General features: G+C 33.3%; 1 protein-coding gene across 33 annotated transcripts in view; it reads left to right on the plus strand.

Moving 5' to 3' along the window:
* The window catches only part of eya1 (EYA transcriptional coactivator and phosphatase 1), a 269107-nt gene that overhangs the window by 168764 nt on the left and 81062 nt on the right, over positions 1–19281 (plus strand). For 17 of the 33 annotated variants that reach the window (XM_073939994.1, XM_073939993.1, XM_073939996.1 and 14 more), the window contains one exon: positions 18929–19056. In XM_073939994.1, the coding sequence (XP_073796095.1) occupies positions 18929–19056 (128 nt within the window). 33 annotated transcript variants of the gene reach the window in all.

A 19281-nucleotide genomic window follows, 5' to 3' on the forward strand; every position in this document is an offset into this window, starting at 1 on the left:
CAGCAGAGCCCAGATTCATCAGGATCCCCTTGGTGGGGACCTCTCTTACTATCCGCCTGGCCAACACATATTTTTCATTGTGAAGAACATCTTGTATTATTTAATAATACTTTGCACTGTAGGCACTGGAACTTCAAAACATTTATACATGGTCTTACAGCTCTTTCTTCACTTGTAAGCAGCCACAATGCACCTAGATTAAGAGCAAAAATAATGTTCAAGTAGCAGTTTAATCAACTGCCATGTCTGTTAATAATAATAATAATAAAAAATACATTTATTAATCAAAGTTAATATTAAATAAAAAATTTTCATGATGATTTTTTATGACTTTATTAATTTCTCAACAGAAACATATTTAAATATAAGGGTAAAGAATCACATCCATTCCGGTGATATGCAATAGAATTAATGAAACTAAGGGGCGACGCAGTGGTGCAGTAGGTAGTGCTGTCGCCTCACAGCAAAAAGGTTGCTGGTTCGAGCCTTGGCTGGATCAGGGGACATTTCTGTGTGGAGTTTGTATGTTTTCCCCCCGTTCGCGTGAGCTTTCTCTGGATGCTCCGTTTTCCCCCACAAGTCCAAAGACATGCGCTACAGATACATTGGGTAAGCTAAAATTGTCCGTAGTTTATGTTTGTGAATGAGAGTGTATGGATGTTTCCCAGTGATGGGTTGCAGCTGGAAGGGCATCCGCTGCGTAAAACATATGCTGGATAGGTTGATGGTTCATTCTGCTGTGGCAACCCTCAGAATCAATAAAGGGACTAAGCCAAAAAAATGAATGAATGAATAAATAAATGTAACTGTGTTACACAAAACATGTGTATCCTCTTTTTGGTTTTCTCCTGTTTATCTTGCCCATGATTACAAATGTCAATTTATCTTCTTGAGGTTAATTATTCTGATGAGCAGAAGTCAGTACAGTATTTTAGAAGCATAAGTATGAACATACCTCCATCATACCTCCATTAGTTCTTGCAGATGAATGTGATGTTTGTTTATATTTTCGCTGCAGCTTTTATTCACCACTTGAAAGCACTTTGCTTGCTACTAATTCACCTTAGGGGGCTTTGAAATTATCTGTCAGTGCTGTTGAAATCTTTACTGTGGTGACGACTCGTCATCATCACCATCAAAGATTTGCCCCGGAGTCAAATGAAGATGGGCTGTGAATAGTTGGCATAATGCTCTGATTGGTTCTTCTCTCTTACAGTAAAATTAAGCACTGCAGGTTGGATCAGCAAATGTAGTTTTGGAGATTGATGGTGGAGTCTATGAAATCAGGCAGGAGGAGAGGAAAACACCCACTGACTGAGGCTTATAATCCATAAAACGTCTCATACGTTGTGTTTGAATTTGGCTCTGCTCATTACTTCTGAACACAGCAGCAGTGGTGTGAATTTCTTTTCTGATTAACAATTAAAATGCTTTTTATTTGTCACACGCCCATTAAAAAGTTTGGAGTTGGTAAGAATTTATATTTCAGTAAGATTTTATAATCAATGTTTTTGGAAAGTTTTGATCGCTCAGCTGGGCTGTGTTTATCTGATCAGAAAATAAAGAAAAACAATTATTCAGAATTATTATGAATATACTGTAGTTTAAAAAAACAGTTTTAAGTTTTGATATGTTAAAAATTTAAATACATTACTGTGATACTGACACTAATGTTTCTAACATTCCACTTTTAATATTGATTTTTTATTGATCTGATCCTAATGTGCTAAATTGATTTTATTTCATTCATTTTTTCATTTATTTGTTTGTTTGTTTGTTTGTTTGTTCGTTCATTCATTCGTTCATTATTTTGTCCGTTTGCTCGTTTTTCTATCGTTCATTCATTCGTTCGTTCATTCATTCATTCATTCATTCATTCATTCATTCATTCATTCATTCATTCATTCATATATTCAATTATTTTTCTCATTCAATTTGATGCTTAGAAAGTTCAAAAGAGCAGTTTTATTTGAAATGGCAACCTTTGTAAAAATAAAAATAGCTTTACTTGACAAGTTTGTCTTTATAGATGCTTTTAAACATACAAATTATTTTATATATATATATATATATATATATATATATATATATATATATATATATATATATATATATATATATATATATATATATATATATATATATATATATCAAGATGCATAAGTTAGTATTGTTGTGATTATTATTAATTTCTACAACACACAAGCATATGTTTTAATACAATCATAACGGCTTTCATGTTTTACTGTCATGCTTTAAAAAAATCGCTAGACTAAAAACAAAATTTCTACTATAAATTTTATATATATATATATATATATATATATATATATATATATATATATATATATATATATATATATATATATATATATATATATATATATATATATATATATAACCCATATAGGAGTTCCACAATATTCTGTCACTGGAATACCCTGTCAGAAGTCTAGTGGCTGGGAATGAGCTATTTACAGTATCTGGTATAATGTTAAAGCTGTTTTTGTGTGTTTGTTTGAGCTTAAAAACCAAAAAATAAAGCAACTGGAATTACTACAGCAGTCGCTATCGTCAATTTATGATGCAAAAGATTGCGATAACATGGTGATGTGTGCAGATGTTGTAGTGGTGTCCCACTTCTTAGGATTACATTTTGAAACTGTCTTTCCCTCACTCACACTCTGTTTCAAGGGCCAAGGGGAAGAGGTACAAAAATAGAATTGGTATTGGGCCACAATGACCAAGACAAAAGTATTTAAATTATACATATTTTCTAAATCGTTTTATGATTTTAAAAATGAATTTTATTAATAATAAAATAACAATTAATATTTATATTTGAATATTCTCTCTAAATTATTTAAGATTTTTATTGTCCTATACGTGACCCTGCACATAAAATCTTGACTTATGCCTTAAGTTACAAGAATATTTGAATGAATAGCCAAAAATATGTTGTACTGTATGTCAAAGTAATAGATTTTTCTTGTCAAATATTATTAGAATATATAGTAAAGGTCTTCTTCCACAAAAACATTTAGTAATAAATATCTTACTGTAAATATATAAAAACTGAAGAAATCAATATTGTATCTTAAATTTCTCAATATTTACATTTCTAAGAACCCTCAGAATTTTGGTTTCTAAAATGTTGTCCAACAAAGCTTATTTATTCAGTTTTCAGATTATGCATAAATCTCAATTTCCATTTCATGGCTGGTTTTATAGTACAGAGTTACATATTATAATATCATATAAACTTATAGTTTTTTCGAATGATAACTGGTTTATCTGTGAATTTATCTTTTTTTTTTTTTTTTAACTAACATTGTCATTTAAGAGTTTCTTTAGCTTTATTACCCAAAGCAGAAAATATACTCTCTAAAACACAAGTCCTTTTAAAAATGAAGACAAATTCAACTTTATTACCATTATATACTGAGAATTATCTTTTCAACATTACAAATATGTAAATATTATGTTAAACGTCTAAAAAGTTGTTTCATTAAACAAAGAAAGCTTTCAAGTTATTAATTCTAGGAAACAGAAGCAACTTGATCACCTAAAAGCCTGACATTGTGGAAACACTTTGCTAGCAGACAGCAAACAAGCTGCATATTTGTTGTTTATTAGCATTAGCATTATTAGCATCATGATTAGTGTGTATTTTCCATTTTTTCATGCAGGCATATATTGTATTGTTTGTGATTGTTGCTGTACAATAACAGTAATGACATTCCATCAGGCCATCCGTTTATTGTCTTTCGGCTGAATTACTTCAGTGAGTAATGAGTAGCTCAACTTTTGCCAGTTGCGTTTAGCGGCTCAGCTGCAGGCAATGCATGAATCATAGCATAATTATGCATTTGTGACATAATTTGTTGATAACCCCCGGTGCAACGCAGGACACAGTAGATCCTCCATGTGTCTACATTTCAGGCAGGCATTTCTGCAGCCTCCCAGTGAGACTGCAGGGTCCCATCAAGATAATCCTTAATAAAGAACGGCTTCACTTTTAATCTTACCCACTTCTCATATTTCTAGCTTGATATAGTTTTTGGCAAGTAATGTTTTAGCACTGATGTCAGTCTAGGACTATCAATGCATCTTTGTTAAGTCCAGCGCACAGCCACATAATAGAAACATTGCAAGCTTGATTGTCTAATTCGAAAAGGGACGGTTTGCTAAGCTTTTAAATCTAGGTGGAAATAGGCTGCTAAAGTCTAGATTTAGACTGTTCGATTGAGAATCCGTGTATATGTATATAAAAAATGTATTTGTATTCTTATGCATACAAATATAGTCAATATGTTTTTAAATGGTATGGCATTTAAAACATGTTTTATAGTTGTTTAATCTTGTACTTGCTTATTTATACCCACATAACTACATTTCTAAGCTTCTCAGCATTTTTTAGTGGGCCAGCTTTGGCCCACACAATCAGGTTTTGCTTGGCTCACATGCTGCAGAGAATTACGGTACATGATTGGACCAAGACTGGCTTCCAGACAAAAGCCAAATATGGAACATGGGTGATGTCACACCCAAGTGGTTACTAACTCATAACTGGGCCAGATAGGTTGGTGTGTCTCGATTGCAATAAAATTGATAAACCCATGAAGCATTGCGCTTTTGGCATACTATGGGCATGCTTTTTGTTAAAACGACCTGATATGTAGAATTGTTTTCTTTACTCAAAAATTATTTTGATGTATTTTAAATGGGCGACACAGTGGCGCAGTAGTCGGTGCTGTTGCCTTACAGCAAAAAGGTCGCTGGTTCGAGCCTCGGCTGGATCAGTTGGCATTTCTTTGTGGAGTTTGCGTGTTCTCCCTGCGTTTGTTCGGTTTTCCTCCGGATGCTCTGGTTTTCCCCACAGTCCAAAGACATGCAGTACAGGTGAATTGGGTTGGCTAAATTGTCTGTAGTGTATGAGTGTGAATGTGTGTATATGGATGTTTCCCAGAGATGGGTTGCACCTTTAAGGGCATCCGCTGCGTAAATAAAGGGACTAAGGTGAAAAGAAAATGAATGAATGAATGAATGAATGAATGAATTTTAAATGTGGGTCATTACAGGCCAAACTTACGTGTTTGTATATATATAAATATAAATATTTAAATTTTTAAATATTTAAAAATTTTTATTTAAATTTAAATTTTTAAATTTTAAAAATTTTAAAATATAAATTTTTAACATCTGGGCTAAATACTATATTTTACATCAGGCCCAAATCGTGTGTGCCGCCTTAAAGACGGTGCCACTTCTGCCACACCTGGGCCAGGTTTGACCCACATGCTGTATGCCAGTGCCAGATGAATGTCTGCTGTGCCAGCTTTATGCCAAATCTAGGCCAGAATTCTACCTGGGTATTTATTCAAATAAATCATATGACAATTGAATACTTTAATATGATTTTAAAAATCAGCATTATATGATATATAATAATCATTCATTCAATTTCTTTTCGGCTTAGTTCTTTTATTAATCTTGGGTCACCACAGCGGAATGAACCGACAACTTATTCAGCATATGTTATACACAGCGGATGCCCTTCGAGCTGCAACCCATCACTGGAAAAATATGATATACTTTATTATATTTTAATTACATTAAAATATTATTTACATATAGAATTCAATTATTGAATTGCACATTTGTGTCATATTAAAAATGTATTTTAATATAACATTTTTATGTTTAAATGTATATATTAAGTTTTATATATTATGTTTCCTGCATATTTTTGATAATAATTAATTTACGTATTTATTTATTAATTCATTTAATTAAACCCATATATATATATATATATATATATATATATATATATATATATATATATATATATATATATATATAGATAGATAGATAGATAGATAGATAGATAGATAGATAGATAGATAGATAGATAGATAGATAGATAGATAGATAGATAGATAGATAGATAGATAATTATTACGAGGGACTTTTCACCTAAAATTGTGTTATTTTCAGAATCAGGATTACAAAATATGAATCAGAACTTTTATTTACACTAACAAACTGACAACTATTTTTACTTATTTTTTTCAAAACGTACTATTTTTTATTAATTCATGTTAATGAAGCAATATATCCTTCAGAATCCTAATCTCAGTCTAGCTGAATATTACAAGTTTCTCTCGCCAGATATTTATCAGGTAGTTACATTCTGATATGAGATATGCTTTTCTGTTGATGGCCTTGCTTAGAGGAAAAGGAAAGTGTTTTGCTTACGCGACGTAAACAACTCAGGATAATTATGCAGTGCAATTTTAAAATAACTGCAAAATTACATTGAAAGTTAATTTTATGTGCGGGAGAGGGGGTTATAACTCGATTGGCGCATAAACCCCTCAGCTATGGCCAATAGTTACTTGAGATCCCCTCTGCATTTATTAGTCTATTGAGTTATCAAGAGCCTCTTCAAAATGTAATATATTTAATTTTCCCAGGCTGAAATGTGAAACGCCGGCTTTTACCTGTAGGCACATCTGGAGCTTAAACGCCTGAGCATTTGCATGACAACTGCTTTAATAGTGCAGCACAACTAGAGAAGGAGGATGAGTCCAGCTCAGCTCTGTTCAGAATGGCAGAAGTCTGACTGCTGGACCATATAAATGGCTGATTTATTACAAATAAACAATTATATTCAATGTATATGAGTGAGTTATTAAGTGTTTTTGTAGCTTATTTATATGTGTTGTTCACAAAGGTAACTGTTGATATAGGCTTGCATTCATGTAAAATAAGCTAGATTGTGTTATTATTATGCAAATTGCTAAGAGGCCTCCTAATTCCATTGGTAAATCTAAATTTCCATCTGTTTTATCTATTAAGTCAGGTTTTTAAATTGAGATGGTGTAGATTTACTTTTTTTTCTGTGAGTGTGTGTATGTCAAGCCTAAAATACAGTAGTCAAGATCTGAAGTAAAATCTTTCGTCAGAGTCATCTATGGAAAAAACCTATTCATGTCTTGTCTTTTGAAAAACTAATTTAAATCATGTCAAATGTTGACTATACTGTATCTGCAGGTAAAACTAAATAAATTAGCATTTAAGGCTACTATCTGCAAATTGAATAATATATAAATATTAAAAATTGCTTGAGTTAGCATGTAAAAAAGTCAGGTTGTGAGTTAAAAGAGTGGGTTCCTCTGTGTTTCAAATTAAGGGCCCTACCATACACTAGGCACAATAAGGCGCAAGACGTGTTTTTGTGAACTTATGGATGTTCTGATCTTAAAAGGAGGTGTGTTAAGGCGCATTGTTGGTGCATTGCCATTTGGAAGAACTAAAATAGACTTCACGATTAGCCAAATAAAACCTGGTCTAAAGTCCAGCTCAGAGTGTATTCGCCTATATGCAAGTCTAAAACACGTACATATTGCTTAATGCACACAGGATGTACAGCAATACACAAATATCTTTACACATTAAAAAATTAAAGGATTAAAATTTTGCAAAAATTATTATTTTCTACATAAATATAAAAACCACTGCTTCTGTGCCCTAATTTTGACAATTTGCATTATAATATAATGTTAATATTATTATTAGCAGTATTATTATTTATTATTTTCATATTCATATTTTTTTGAATAAAAGCAAGTTTAGATTTGTCCACCTGATGGATATAGGAGGTGTATGCATCACCATATGGGCATAAAAATAGGACGTGTGTTTGAATAGAACTCAGTTTTCTGACAACACTTCATTACTATTGATAATTTATTTGTTAGATGGAAATGATTGAATTTAGAAATAGTTTTGACCCAGATCTTTGTGCTTACCAAATTAAATTAAATATGTAGGGCAACAGATGTCTTCGGCAGAGTGTGTACAACACAGTTTCCTTATCCACGAAAGTAAAGGACTAAAGTAAAGATTAAAAGTAAAATAAAGAGAAAGTAAAGAGGCTGAGGAGGCTTGTTCTTTATCCTTGCACAGTAAATGGTTTGTTTAACTGTTTTCTCGCTAGTGAAGTGTTCAGTTTTTCCACTTACTAAGTAACTGTTAATAGCAAATGTGCCATAGTGCGATACAATTTACTCTTAAAGGTAATGTGAGATGAGATTCTGATTGGTTTAATGCACGTTGCTCAAAACACACCCATAAATCATTAAGAGAAAAAGCAAAGCAATTTTAGACCATGTGTCGCAATGCAAACCGTATTTTTCCATTCTTAAAATAGCAAAAGTGGATTCGGACAGGCCATTAATGCTTTTGCGCCATTCACTTTAGACTTTGTGCCTAGATTGTTAAAATAGAGCTCTAAATGTCACTGCAGTCTATAAAGGTCTACTGTTGGATAGGTGGACATCATTCAGCTGGCATGCATTTTAGTTAAAATGCAGCTGTGCATATTGTCAAAATTCACTGAGAAGTTAATCAAATGTGTGTACTCGTTAAAATTAATGAGTAAATAATATTAGTTTAGTATTAATTTTTAGCCTAAAATATTTGCAGGTAAAGCAAAAGTATTTACCATTTATTGTAACTATCAGACTCTTTAATAATATGTAATACGGTTTAAAACTCTATAGTTTAGCATGTAAATAAAGTCCGAGTGTGGGGTAAGAGTGTGTTTTCACAGTCTCTGTTTCACACTAGACTATGAAGGTGCCCTATTGGATAGATAGACATCACTCAGAGCTTCAGGTCCCCACTTGGCATGTGTTTAAAAAAATATGAATTTTCATTTTTATATGATAAAAAAGATCTTCAAATTATTATATATATATATATATATATATATATATATATATATATATATATATATATATATATATATATATATATATATATATATATATATTTATTTATTTATTTATTTTTTTGATTCTAGGTCCTGTTTTGGCTAAAACAGAGCAACAATATCCTCTTAGTAACATTCTCTTAGTGTTTGTGTGTGCGTGTGTTTGTGTGTGTGTTTGTGTCTGTCAGTTTGTTATATGTTGTGTATCTATTTTTCATTACATTAAGATATACATGTGTATATGTATTATATGTTATATTTGTGTGTGTGTGTGTGTGTGTGTGTGTGTGTGTGTGTGTGTGTGTCAGTGTGTGTGTGTGTGCATGTATGTATAAAAAAACACGTACATATATTTACTGCATATATGTATATGTTCATGACTTTTATTGGCATATAATTGATTTATTATCTCAATGCATACATTGAAATCCACAACTGGAATGCATTTCTCCATATAATAGATTGCATTCGGTAGTATTCCACCGTGAGCGAATACTAAAGGTAAACTCTGAAAACAAATGAAGTAATAAGCTGGAGCAGACAGACGGCAGTCATTACCTTGCAAACAGCAGTGAACGCTCTACTTGTTGATGGAGGACTTCCACCATAACGCTGAACGGACCAGCCAGTTCACTACGATAAATTCAGCTTCATCATTCACAAACTATATTTACTCAATACATACCTAGTCTCCTTTTGTCAACCCGAAAAGAATTGGACACACAAAAACAACGACTAAACAAAACAAAAAAAGAACCGGTTTGTGGGATGAAGAAAATAAAAATAAACAAGACCGAGAGAGAGAGAGAGAAAAAAGCCATGCCCCGAGGCTGTGTGTGCGCAGGATCAGCAGACTAGGAGAGATGCAAGCTGGATCTGCCGTTTCATTGTCTTAGGATCACTGATACAATCTAGAAGAAAGCTGTATTGCTTAAAGCTGTGAGTGAATGACATATGGAGGACTGGTGTGAAGAAAACTCCCCAGTGCCTCCTCCAAACTAAAGTCTTCCTGTGAGCAACTTTCTGCGCTTTCAGTCTGCACGTTCCCTCCCTCTCTCTCTCTCTCTCTCTCTCTCTCTCTCTCTCTCTCTCTCTCTCTCTCTCTCTCTCTCTCTCACACTCTTTTTTTTCTTCCTCAGACACTAGCTAGTCACTGCCTGCAGCAGTAATCGGACAACTCTCGTTCTTACTTGGAGTCTGTCTCTTGAGATCCAGCACGGGGCTCCATGACTTTTCACCCTTAAAATGAAAAAGAAAAAAGTTGTCTTTTATCGCTAAGCTGCGCACTTAAAGCCAACTCTCTGAGAAGTTTCTGCTTTTTTCAACAACAACACAAAAGTATTTTTTTCTTTTGCTGTGGAAGGGACAGATACTCAACAGAAGATTGGTTAAAAAGGAGGAATAAAAGAAAAGTGCAAGGATTCTACCATAATTGTAGTAAGTGCTTTTTTATTGAGATTAACAGGGCTTTACCTTTCCTTTTTTTGCGTGTTCAGGTTTGTCAGTTTTAAAGTTATAAAGTTTAACAACAAATAACAAATTTCCTAATATTGAGATATTTTTAGATTTTACATTCAAAAACACTGTATGAACACAAAAATAATTGTCATTTAAAAGGGTTGAGAAGTTATTAATATTAATTAATATAAGTTAATCTCTCTAATAAGTTAAATCTCTTACTAAAATGTAATTATTTTTGTAAACTCGTAGTGTTAAAACACTAATAATATCAGTTGGCTTAAAATTCACAAGTGGTTCTAAAATTTAAAAGAAAACTCTGACACTTTTGCTGATAAATCATCCAAAACAACTAAATTATTCTTCTTTAAATTAGATTTATTGTTTTAAACCTATGCTTAAAGAAGTTTTAAAACCCTCATACTGTCAGTTTACTTCAATATAATTGGCATTTGTAAAAACACTCATCGTTCCTAACACTCTTGTCAGCAATATAATTTTCAAAAGCTCTAAACGTTAACATTGCCTTACACTTATACTTTATTTCATAAATTATTAAATATATATTTTAAAAATAGTCATTTGTTGTGAGATTTAATTTCAAATAGGTTCTTGTATTTAACATTTTACATACACACACAGTGTAATTTAGCATACAATTTCCCATTAGATAAAGCAACAGCTTTTGAGTTTAAAATCTTAAAGACACTTTTTTTAAGACTCTTTTTCAAGCACATCCTATCCCTGTCAGTATTTGCTGCTCAAATGTAAACCCCCAGCGACTCTCTTTCTTTCTCACCTGAGAGCTTGTGCACCTGATTCACGCATTCAGCCGTTTCAAATTCACCATTTTTTGAGGATCTCCTCACCTCTTAGGTGAGGACTACCACTTTTTGATACTTAAAATCATGCATGAAATGCAGTGAAACAAAGGTTTGGATTGTAAATAAGGACAATGAAACAAAGGTTTGGATTGTAAATAAGGACCCAATTTCAAGTCGAAGATAATACATTTCTATTTTCAATCCAGAAAGCAAAAGCAAATCTCTATTCAGCTGGCAGAATAAACAAAACCAGTTCAGTTTTAGCAGTTGACATTCAATGCCATCTGCTGCAGGCAGGAATGCTTTGGGATAGACAGACAGGCAGATTTGCTGTCTTGTAAGACATCGGCAGACGGCCGTCACAACCTTTACATTTTAGAACCAGTTGTTTCTCCTTTTTTTTTAAATCCGAAATTTGTGAGAATTACATATTTTGTGCTAAACTCATGACATAATATTTCTTAAAACATAAACTTTAGTTTTTTAATTTAGTAAATACACTTTAAAGTGTTCTTTAAGTTTGATTTTAATTTAGAATTATTGAAAAGTCATTCTACGGCAGCTGTTTCCCTACTCGCATTGCTTTGTGTGTGTGTTAATATAGTTTTGCCTCCAGCCACCCTCTCTGTGTTCCTTTAGCACAATAACCCCGCTTATCTAATTACCTCATAATGGGCTGCTTGATTTAGACTGTTTACACACTGTATTTGTTTTAATAAGGCAGACGTTCGACTGCATTAAGCTCTTTCTGATAAGCCCTCATGCGTTCAGCCTCACGCCGTTGTTGCCGTTGTTTGCCGAAGGCCCAATGCAATCCGTATGTGTGCGGCCGAGCTGGAAACGGTGTGCGGTGAAAGACACAGGGTTAATTGAAACTGCTGCGCTCCACTGTTTATGAGATAGAGACAGCGGAAACGCTTTGTGGCGATTAGCTGTTTACTAAATACAGTAGAGTGTTGTTTTGTTAACATGCTACTGTTGGGCTCGGGAAATCGTCGCAAATGGAGAAGGAAATAAGGGCTGAGAGCCTATTTTAAGTTCAGAAATTTTTTTGTGTTTGTTTACTTGGAATCAAAGGGTTTGTTTATTTAAAAGGATGAGCTTAAAAAACTGAGTGTCTTTATTTTGGCGGATTTTATAGGATGTGTTTGTAGAGTTTTAGTGTAGTTAATAGAATAAAATAGCAAGGGAGTGAAAAATAGGATGAAAATAAGAATGCTTTATTTAGTTGTATCAAATAGTCTTATTTTATTATTAAAAAATAAATAAATAAATAAAGATACCATTCAAATTTAAGAGCTGATTTAAAAACAGTGCATTCAAATTTGATGCTTATTCAGTAACAATTTACGCTCGCAGTGTGATCGCTGCGGTGGGGAGAATTTGATCAGATGTGTACCTTAAATCTTCCCTGATGGACACTCAAAGCCGGTGGACTTCTGGAAATAATTTAGCGGGTTGAAGAGCTCAGAATTAACAGATTTAATGTAGCTGCGCTATCCATCGCTTGAGCTCCATGTCAGATTGAACAAAATGAAAGAGACAAATTGAATTTCAACAAACCGCAGCACGTCCACAATTTACATTTATGCACGCAAAATTATAAAACTTTCAATTTATTTATTTATTTATTTTTTATCAGAACATAAAAGTAATATTAATTTGTGCCAAAGTGTAACATTTGACCTAATTGTCATTTTTGTATGGGCCTTGTGTATCAGCATATCAATTGTTTTTCATCTATTAATAGTAATAATTGAATTACAGCACTTTAGTTCATTCACAATTGTAAATTGTTGATTGCATAGGAACTCACGTACCTGCAACAAAATTAAATTTACAGTTACAAGTTTTTCATTAAGTCCTTTTTTTCCCCGCATAAGGTAATCAGTGTGTTGTCGTTGGTGCACATTTCTTTGCTCGGTGCTCTCAGAGTCCAGTGAAGTGTAGCATTTTGTAAACTGTGTCTAATTCTAGTCACATCTGTGTTCAATTGTTGTCTACATCGACATTCTTTGCAAGTGGATTTATTTTTCCTGGGCCACCATGTGGATTCAGCTGACCAGCTTAAGTTGGGATTAGTTGTTTTAAAGTTATTTTGATTAAAGTGTTGTTTTTCAAAAAACTAGTAACTTGCAACACATGTTTAGCATAGTCTATGAAATTCAAAAAAGACTGCGCGAGTCTTGCCTTATAAAATTACAAACTCATAAAGCGTGTCTGGAAAGGCGAGCAGGGAAAAGCAGGGCTTTATTGCTAATTTTGGATTTTGAAAAACTATTAATTTATCAAATATACACTTTATACATTAAATGTACACTTTGTAAATTGACAAAAAGTGCAAGAAATAGCAAGAAATGAAAAACTAAATTTGTAATTTAAATGAATTTAAAAAAATCAAAAACTCATTTGTTTTCTTTGACATTTGACACCTGAACTTAATTCTTGGTTATATTAATTTATGTGTCTTTTTAGGTAGTTTAGCTATATTTTATCATGTATTTTATATATTTTATAGACTTTTATGCTTAATTTGTTATATATTTTCTGAACAACATTTTTTAAAATGCTCTATGAATAAAGTTTAACTTGACCAATTATAAAAATTATTAATTTAAAATTCCTTTATATTTACATTTACACTTGACTTACATTTACACTTGAATCCCAGTAAATATTTAAATTCTGCTTTCATTACGTCAGAACTGAAGTATTCAGGTGACTGTCATCCGTATCGAAGCAGCTCAGACAGCCCGCGTGCTCTATAATGATCAATGTTAAAAGCCCGGCGGTGTTTGCCGATGGAAACGCAGCGCTTGAAATAAGCAAAGCGAGACAAAAAGCCGTGCAAACAGTCGTGAGTGAAGCGTGTTTGGCTTTTTTGATGACACTTCCAACGCAGCTCTTTGTTCCCGAGAGCTTCAAAGACAGCTCCGTTCAGGTTGAATTCAATCGCACATCAAAGATGCTGAATGAGCTCCTTTTTTTGTTTAAACAATAAATATTTAGCAGTACAGAACAAGGGCTTGTTTTTTTCTTTTTAAAAGCTCACCGGCCCCTCCTTTTCCTGGGTTCACCTGGTGAAAATCACCTGCTGGATGAGGGGCTCCGGCATGCATAATGCTTCAGAAGAAGTGCACACAGGCCCCGGCAAGGTCTTTAATTCTCTCTTTATTTCTCATGCAGTGAAACATCTTCTCCAAGACTTTTTATAGAAAGCCAAAGTCATGTTTCCATGCTTCAGATGATGTAAGGAACAGCTTTAAGATAAAAAAAGTGTGTTAATATGACTAGACGGGGTCAAAAGAAGGAAGACCGAAGGAGAAATTCCAAAAAAACCTAACCATTATTCATCAGGACTTGGCCATTGTGGGAGAAAGGGGGGTGAAAAAACAGCAAGACCAAACAGCTCGGGTTACTACATCACGAAAACAGCCTGGCATTAAAAATTCATGCAGAGATTTTTCAGACATTTTTTGGTGGAAAGGCGGAATAACCGTGACCTAGATCCAACAGTTCGGCTCCGGTCTGATATTGCGCCGCAGGTATCAGTGCAGAAGTGGAAGGCAGAAAGTAATTGTCAGCTAAAAAGAGTAATAGCAACATTCGAACCATCATAGGAAACACATGCTGCTCCATGAGTTCCACACTGACTTATTGAACACGTTATTTTTGTTCATGTAAAGCCATTTCAGAAAATGTTTCAGAAAATTGGAAAGTTATCAACCAGATTTAAGTGTGTTATGGTAGGTCAATATGTCGGTATTATAATAGATGCTGTGTTGAAGGTTAACCTCAGGTATTGAGTTAAGCAGACACAACAAACGTGTCAGGCAGCGATATTGTCAGGCAGCGATTACAATTTGCACAATAGCAGGATAATATTTGATCATTTTGTATACAGTGTCAATCCTAAATTGACGTCATTTGAACAATTTGCAATACTTAGTACTCAATGTACTCAATAGGTATTACATTAGTCTATTGTAGAAGAAGCACTCAGTTTGTTCTGATATGTGATTTACTTTACAAGATGTACCCAACGTGTTTCACTATGACTTATTTTACTAGATGCATTCAATATGTTCCAATCTGACGTTTTGATACTTGATGCACTTAAAACCTTCCTCTTCTACTTATTTTACAAGATGATTTGAATACAATACACTCTGACCTTTTGTACAAGATGCACTCAATATGTTCTAAAACAACTAATTTTGCATGATAGTTTTAATGTTTCACCATGACTTTTTGCTCGACATACATTCAGCACGTTCCATTAAAACACAATCTACAATATACTCTTTGTACATTACATTTTTACTGTCAAAAATAAAATAAAATAGAATTACCTCATTGGTTCAAGTTAAATTGATCTATTTAGATGCCATAAATCATTAGGTATTTAAGTAAAAATTATCCCTAAAAATAAATCAAAACTTTTTACTCACAGTTTTTGTATCTCGGCCAACTTAGCCCTATCCTAACAAACCAAACATCAATAGAAAGATAATTTACTCAGCTTTAGGTAATGTATAAATGAGAATGTCAAACCATTGATTTTACACACAAAATTAATAATTCTGATGCTTGTTCAAAGTACTTATTTTAAATGAGCTGAAATAGTGCTATTTTGAGATTTTTGTGAACCACCTAATTGTTTTATGTTCAATCCATTTAAATTCTGAGTAAATTTTAAAGATAACTTAATTCATTTGTGTTGGGGGAACATGAAACATTTGTATGGAACCCAGATTTTTTATTTATTTTTTTATTTAAATATTTCCCAAATGATGTTTAACAGAGCAAGGAAGTTTTCACAGTATGTTTGATAATATTTTTTTCTTCTGGAGAAAGTCTTATTTGTTTTATTTTGGCTAGAATAAAAGCAGTTTTTAATTTTAATAAACACCATTTAAAGGACAAAACTATTAGTCTCTTTAAGCTATACATATATATTTTATTAGTCTACAAAACAACCCATAGTTAAATACTACTTGCCTGATTACCCTAACCTGCCTAGTTACCCTAATTAACCTAGTTAGGCCTTTAAATGTCACTTTAAGCTGTTTAGAAATGTCTTGAAAATTATCTAGTAAAATATTATTTACTGTTATCATGGCAAAGATAAAATAAATCATTTATTAAAAGAGTTATTAAAACTATTATGTTTATAAATGTGTAGAAAAAAATCTTCTCTCTGTTAAATAGAAATTGGGGGAAAAAATAAACATGGGGGCTAACAATTCAAGGGGTTTAATTACTCAGATTTCAAATGTATATGCTTTATTTTCTCAAATCCTCTTGGAACATTCCACTACAACATATTTAAAAAGATGTACTCAATACAATCCACTTATCTGTATACACAAAATACGCTCCCAACTTTTTGAACAAGATGCACTTAATAGGTTTCAAATCCAAGGACCACTCAGTGGTGTCTATAGTGGTCCGGTGATCCCTAAACCCCCTGGGCGAATCCCAATCATCCCCCCTGACCGTCATTAGGAGCTGTCAGTGTGCCTGGAGAGGGAGTGTAGATAAATTTCAGATAGTGTCAATTGCAGATGAAAGATGCTAGGGGTGTCATGCTCGACTAGCTTCTGTTCAACAAAGTCCCATCTCTCAGCCTTTACCCCCCATCCCCAATCCATTCCCTATACTTCCAGAGGCAGAGACCTGGAGCAGGCGCCCCCGACTCGCTCACCCAAAACTAACCCATCCACCCCTCCCTATTCCTGCTTACCTTGGCTAAGCCGCTTTGCATGTTGATTGGGGGAGGACTAATCCAGTTTGCAGCTGTCGTAGACCAATGATGAATCACCTTTCCGTCATTGGGCCGGGAGGAGGGAAGACCTGGAAGGAGGAAACAACGGTGGAGGGGTTGAACCTACAGACAATGTGCCTCTCTGTTCCACCGACTCCTCTCTTCCCATTCTGAGCGAGAATAACAAAAATGTTTTCTCAGACAACGTCTATTGTGTCACCGATGGCTCTTCACTTAGAACCCTGAGCTGAAATAACAAGGGCTGATATTGTTTTTAGGGTCCTGGCAGGTGGGGGGAGAAAAAAAAGGATAGGGAGATCGAAAGAGAGGGAAAATACACTTTTTGACAAGTTTGCTTGAGGTGCGTCCAGTTTCAGGTGAGCTGAGCATCTCTGGAAAAGCAGCCACTTGCTTAGAAAAATGTTCATGAGAACGTTTGACAAATAAGGTTGGATTCAGGAGAAGACATTATTTTGAGAAGCAAATCGAGCCGTTAACGTCTTCGTGGCATGGAATATTTTCCCCTTGTTTTAACCGCGACCATCTGTAACGGATATTTTATAGCCGATCAAGAACGACGGCTAAAAAGAGGTATGATAATCTGTGCTGATAAAGCGTTTCTTATTTCCTCTTCTTTGTTATTCATAAAAATCCAAATTCTTGTTGATAGCAGGGACACGACCATTGCTAATTGTGTTTTCTTTTATTCGTTTTATCGCACAATTAGCTCAATAATGCTTTTCTGGAGACTGATGTGTGTTTTAGTTTTTGCGGCTGCCTTCACATCACACACAAACACCCGTAGCATACATCCGACCGCAGACGAACACTGGCCTGACCTTCCATTTGCTATGCATAATAAAATCCCGCGAGTGTGCGATGGAGCCAGTAGAATAATGTTTTCAGTGGCGTGGCTCTCGGTACATAAACAAAGAAACAATTAAGACGGCCGCCAGAGCAAACAGCGTGCTTTAGTGAACTCTTCAGTCGCTCTCATTGAGGTTTGAGGCCTCAATCACACATCTCTCTGATCACTGGGGGAGATGAGCTGATGAAAATTGCAGCGTGCGCTGTAGGCCATTGGTGGTTAATTTTTAATGCTTCAAATGAGAAAGTCAATCAATCATCGGATGTCTCATTAATTGTTAAATTTGTGTCAAATGTCATTTGATGTTCCTCAGGGGAATGCCCTTGTTAAGCATTTTTCTCAGGAGAGCTGCTGGAATGTTGTTTAATAGTTTGGTTGTTCTGAGAGCCAATGATTAATAATAATAATAATAATAATAATAATAATAATAATAATAATAATAATAATAATAATAATAAATATTATTATTATTATTATTATTATTATTATTATTATTATTATTATTATTATTATTGTTGTTGTTGTGGTTGTTATATATATATTTTTTTTTATTTAATTATTATTATAAATGCATTACAATACCAGTTTTGTGGTTTTAAATATGTGGTTTTAATTTTTTTAGTTAACTAAAGCAAACTACACTATTGTAATAAAAAGTATGTATTTATGTTTTAAAATAATTAAATAATTAAAATTATGTATATTCATGTATTTGTATATGTACTAACATTAAAATCATTGATTCAAATCATTAAAAAACATATTTTTATATAACTTAGGGTTAGGGTTAGGGTTAGGATTTTTTCATTAAATAAAAATAACTAGTCAGTTAGTTAGAAGTTTTTATTTAATTATTTTAAATATGAATATAGTTTTAATTATATTTTACTTACAACTAAATTTATTAAAACTAAGTCAAAAGTTAAAATTGAAATAAATATATATTTCAAAACTATAATGACAACATTGTTAAAATAATAAAATTGTGAACATTATAAAATTAAAAAAATATGTTTTAATGATGTTTTATATATATATATATATATATATATATATATATATATATATATATATATATATAATACAATACATTCATATTTATTTTAACTTAGCACATGCAGCATATATATTGCTGTAGATTTTAGTCTGGTTGCCTGTGTCATTCAGCATCATGTGACCATCATGTTTGTGTGTCTGTGTGCGTGCATGTGTGTGTGTCTTCCTGTCAGGTCTATGGAAATGCAGGATCTAGCTAGTCCACACAGCCGAGTAAGTGGAAGCAGTGAGTCCCCAAACGGTCCCAACATTGACAACTCCCATATAAATAACAATTCCATGACACCAAATGGCACTGAAGGTACGTCTCCAAGCCTCCTTCATTACTGTTGCTTCAGTAGTGATTTTTATGCTGCACATTTCCTTTGGGTAACATTTATTCCCTGTTAACTTGTGAAAGTTGAATCAGTCTTAAACACCTACAGATTTTTGGCTCTGATGTATATGTGGTACAGTACTGTATCTTTGTAACGTCAAAGAGATTCATGCACAGTTCTTAATTTTGGCTCGCTTGATCGTTGTGAAA

Source organism: Danio rerio, chromosome 24 (assembly GCF_049306965.1).
Source record: "Danio rerio strain Tuebingen ecotype United States chromosome 24, GRCz12tu, whole genome shotgun sequence".
Classification (NCBI taxonomy): domain Eukaryota; kingdom Metazoa; phylum Chordata; class Actinopteri; order Cypriniformes; family Danionidae; genus Danio; species Danio rerio.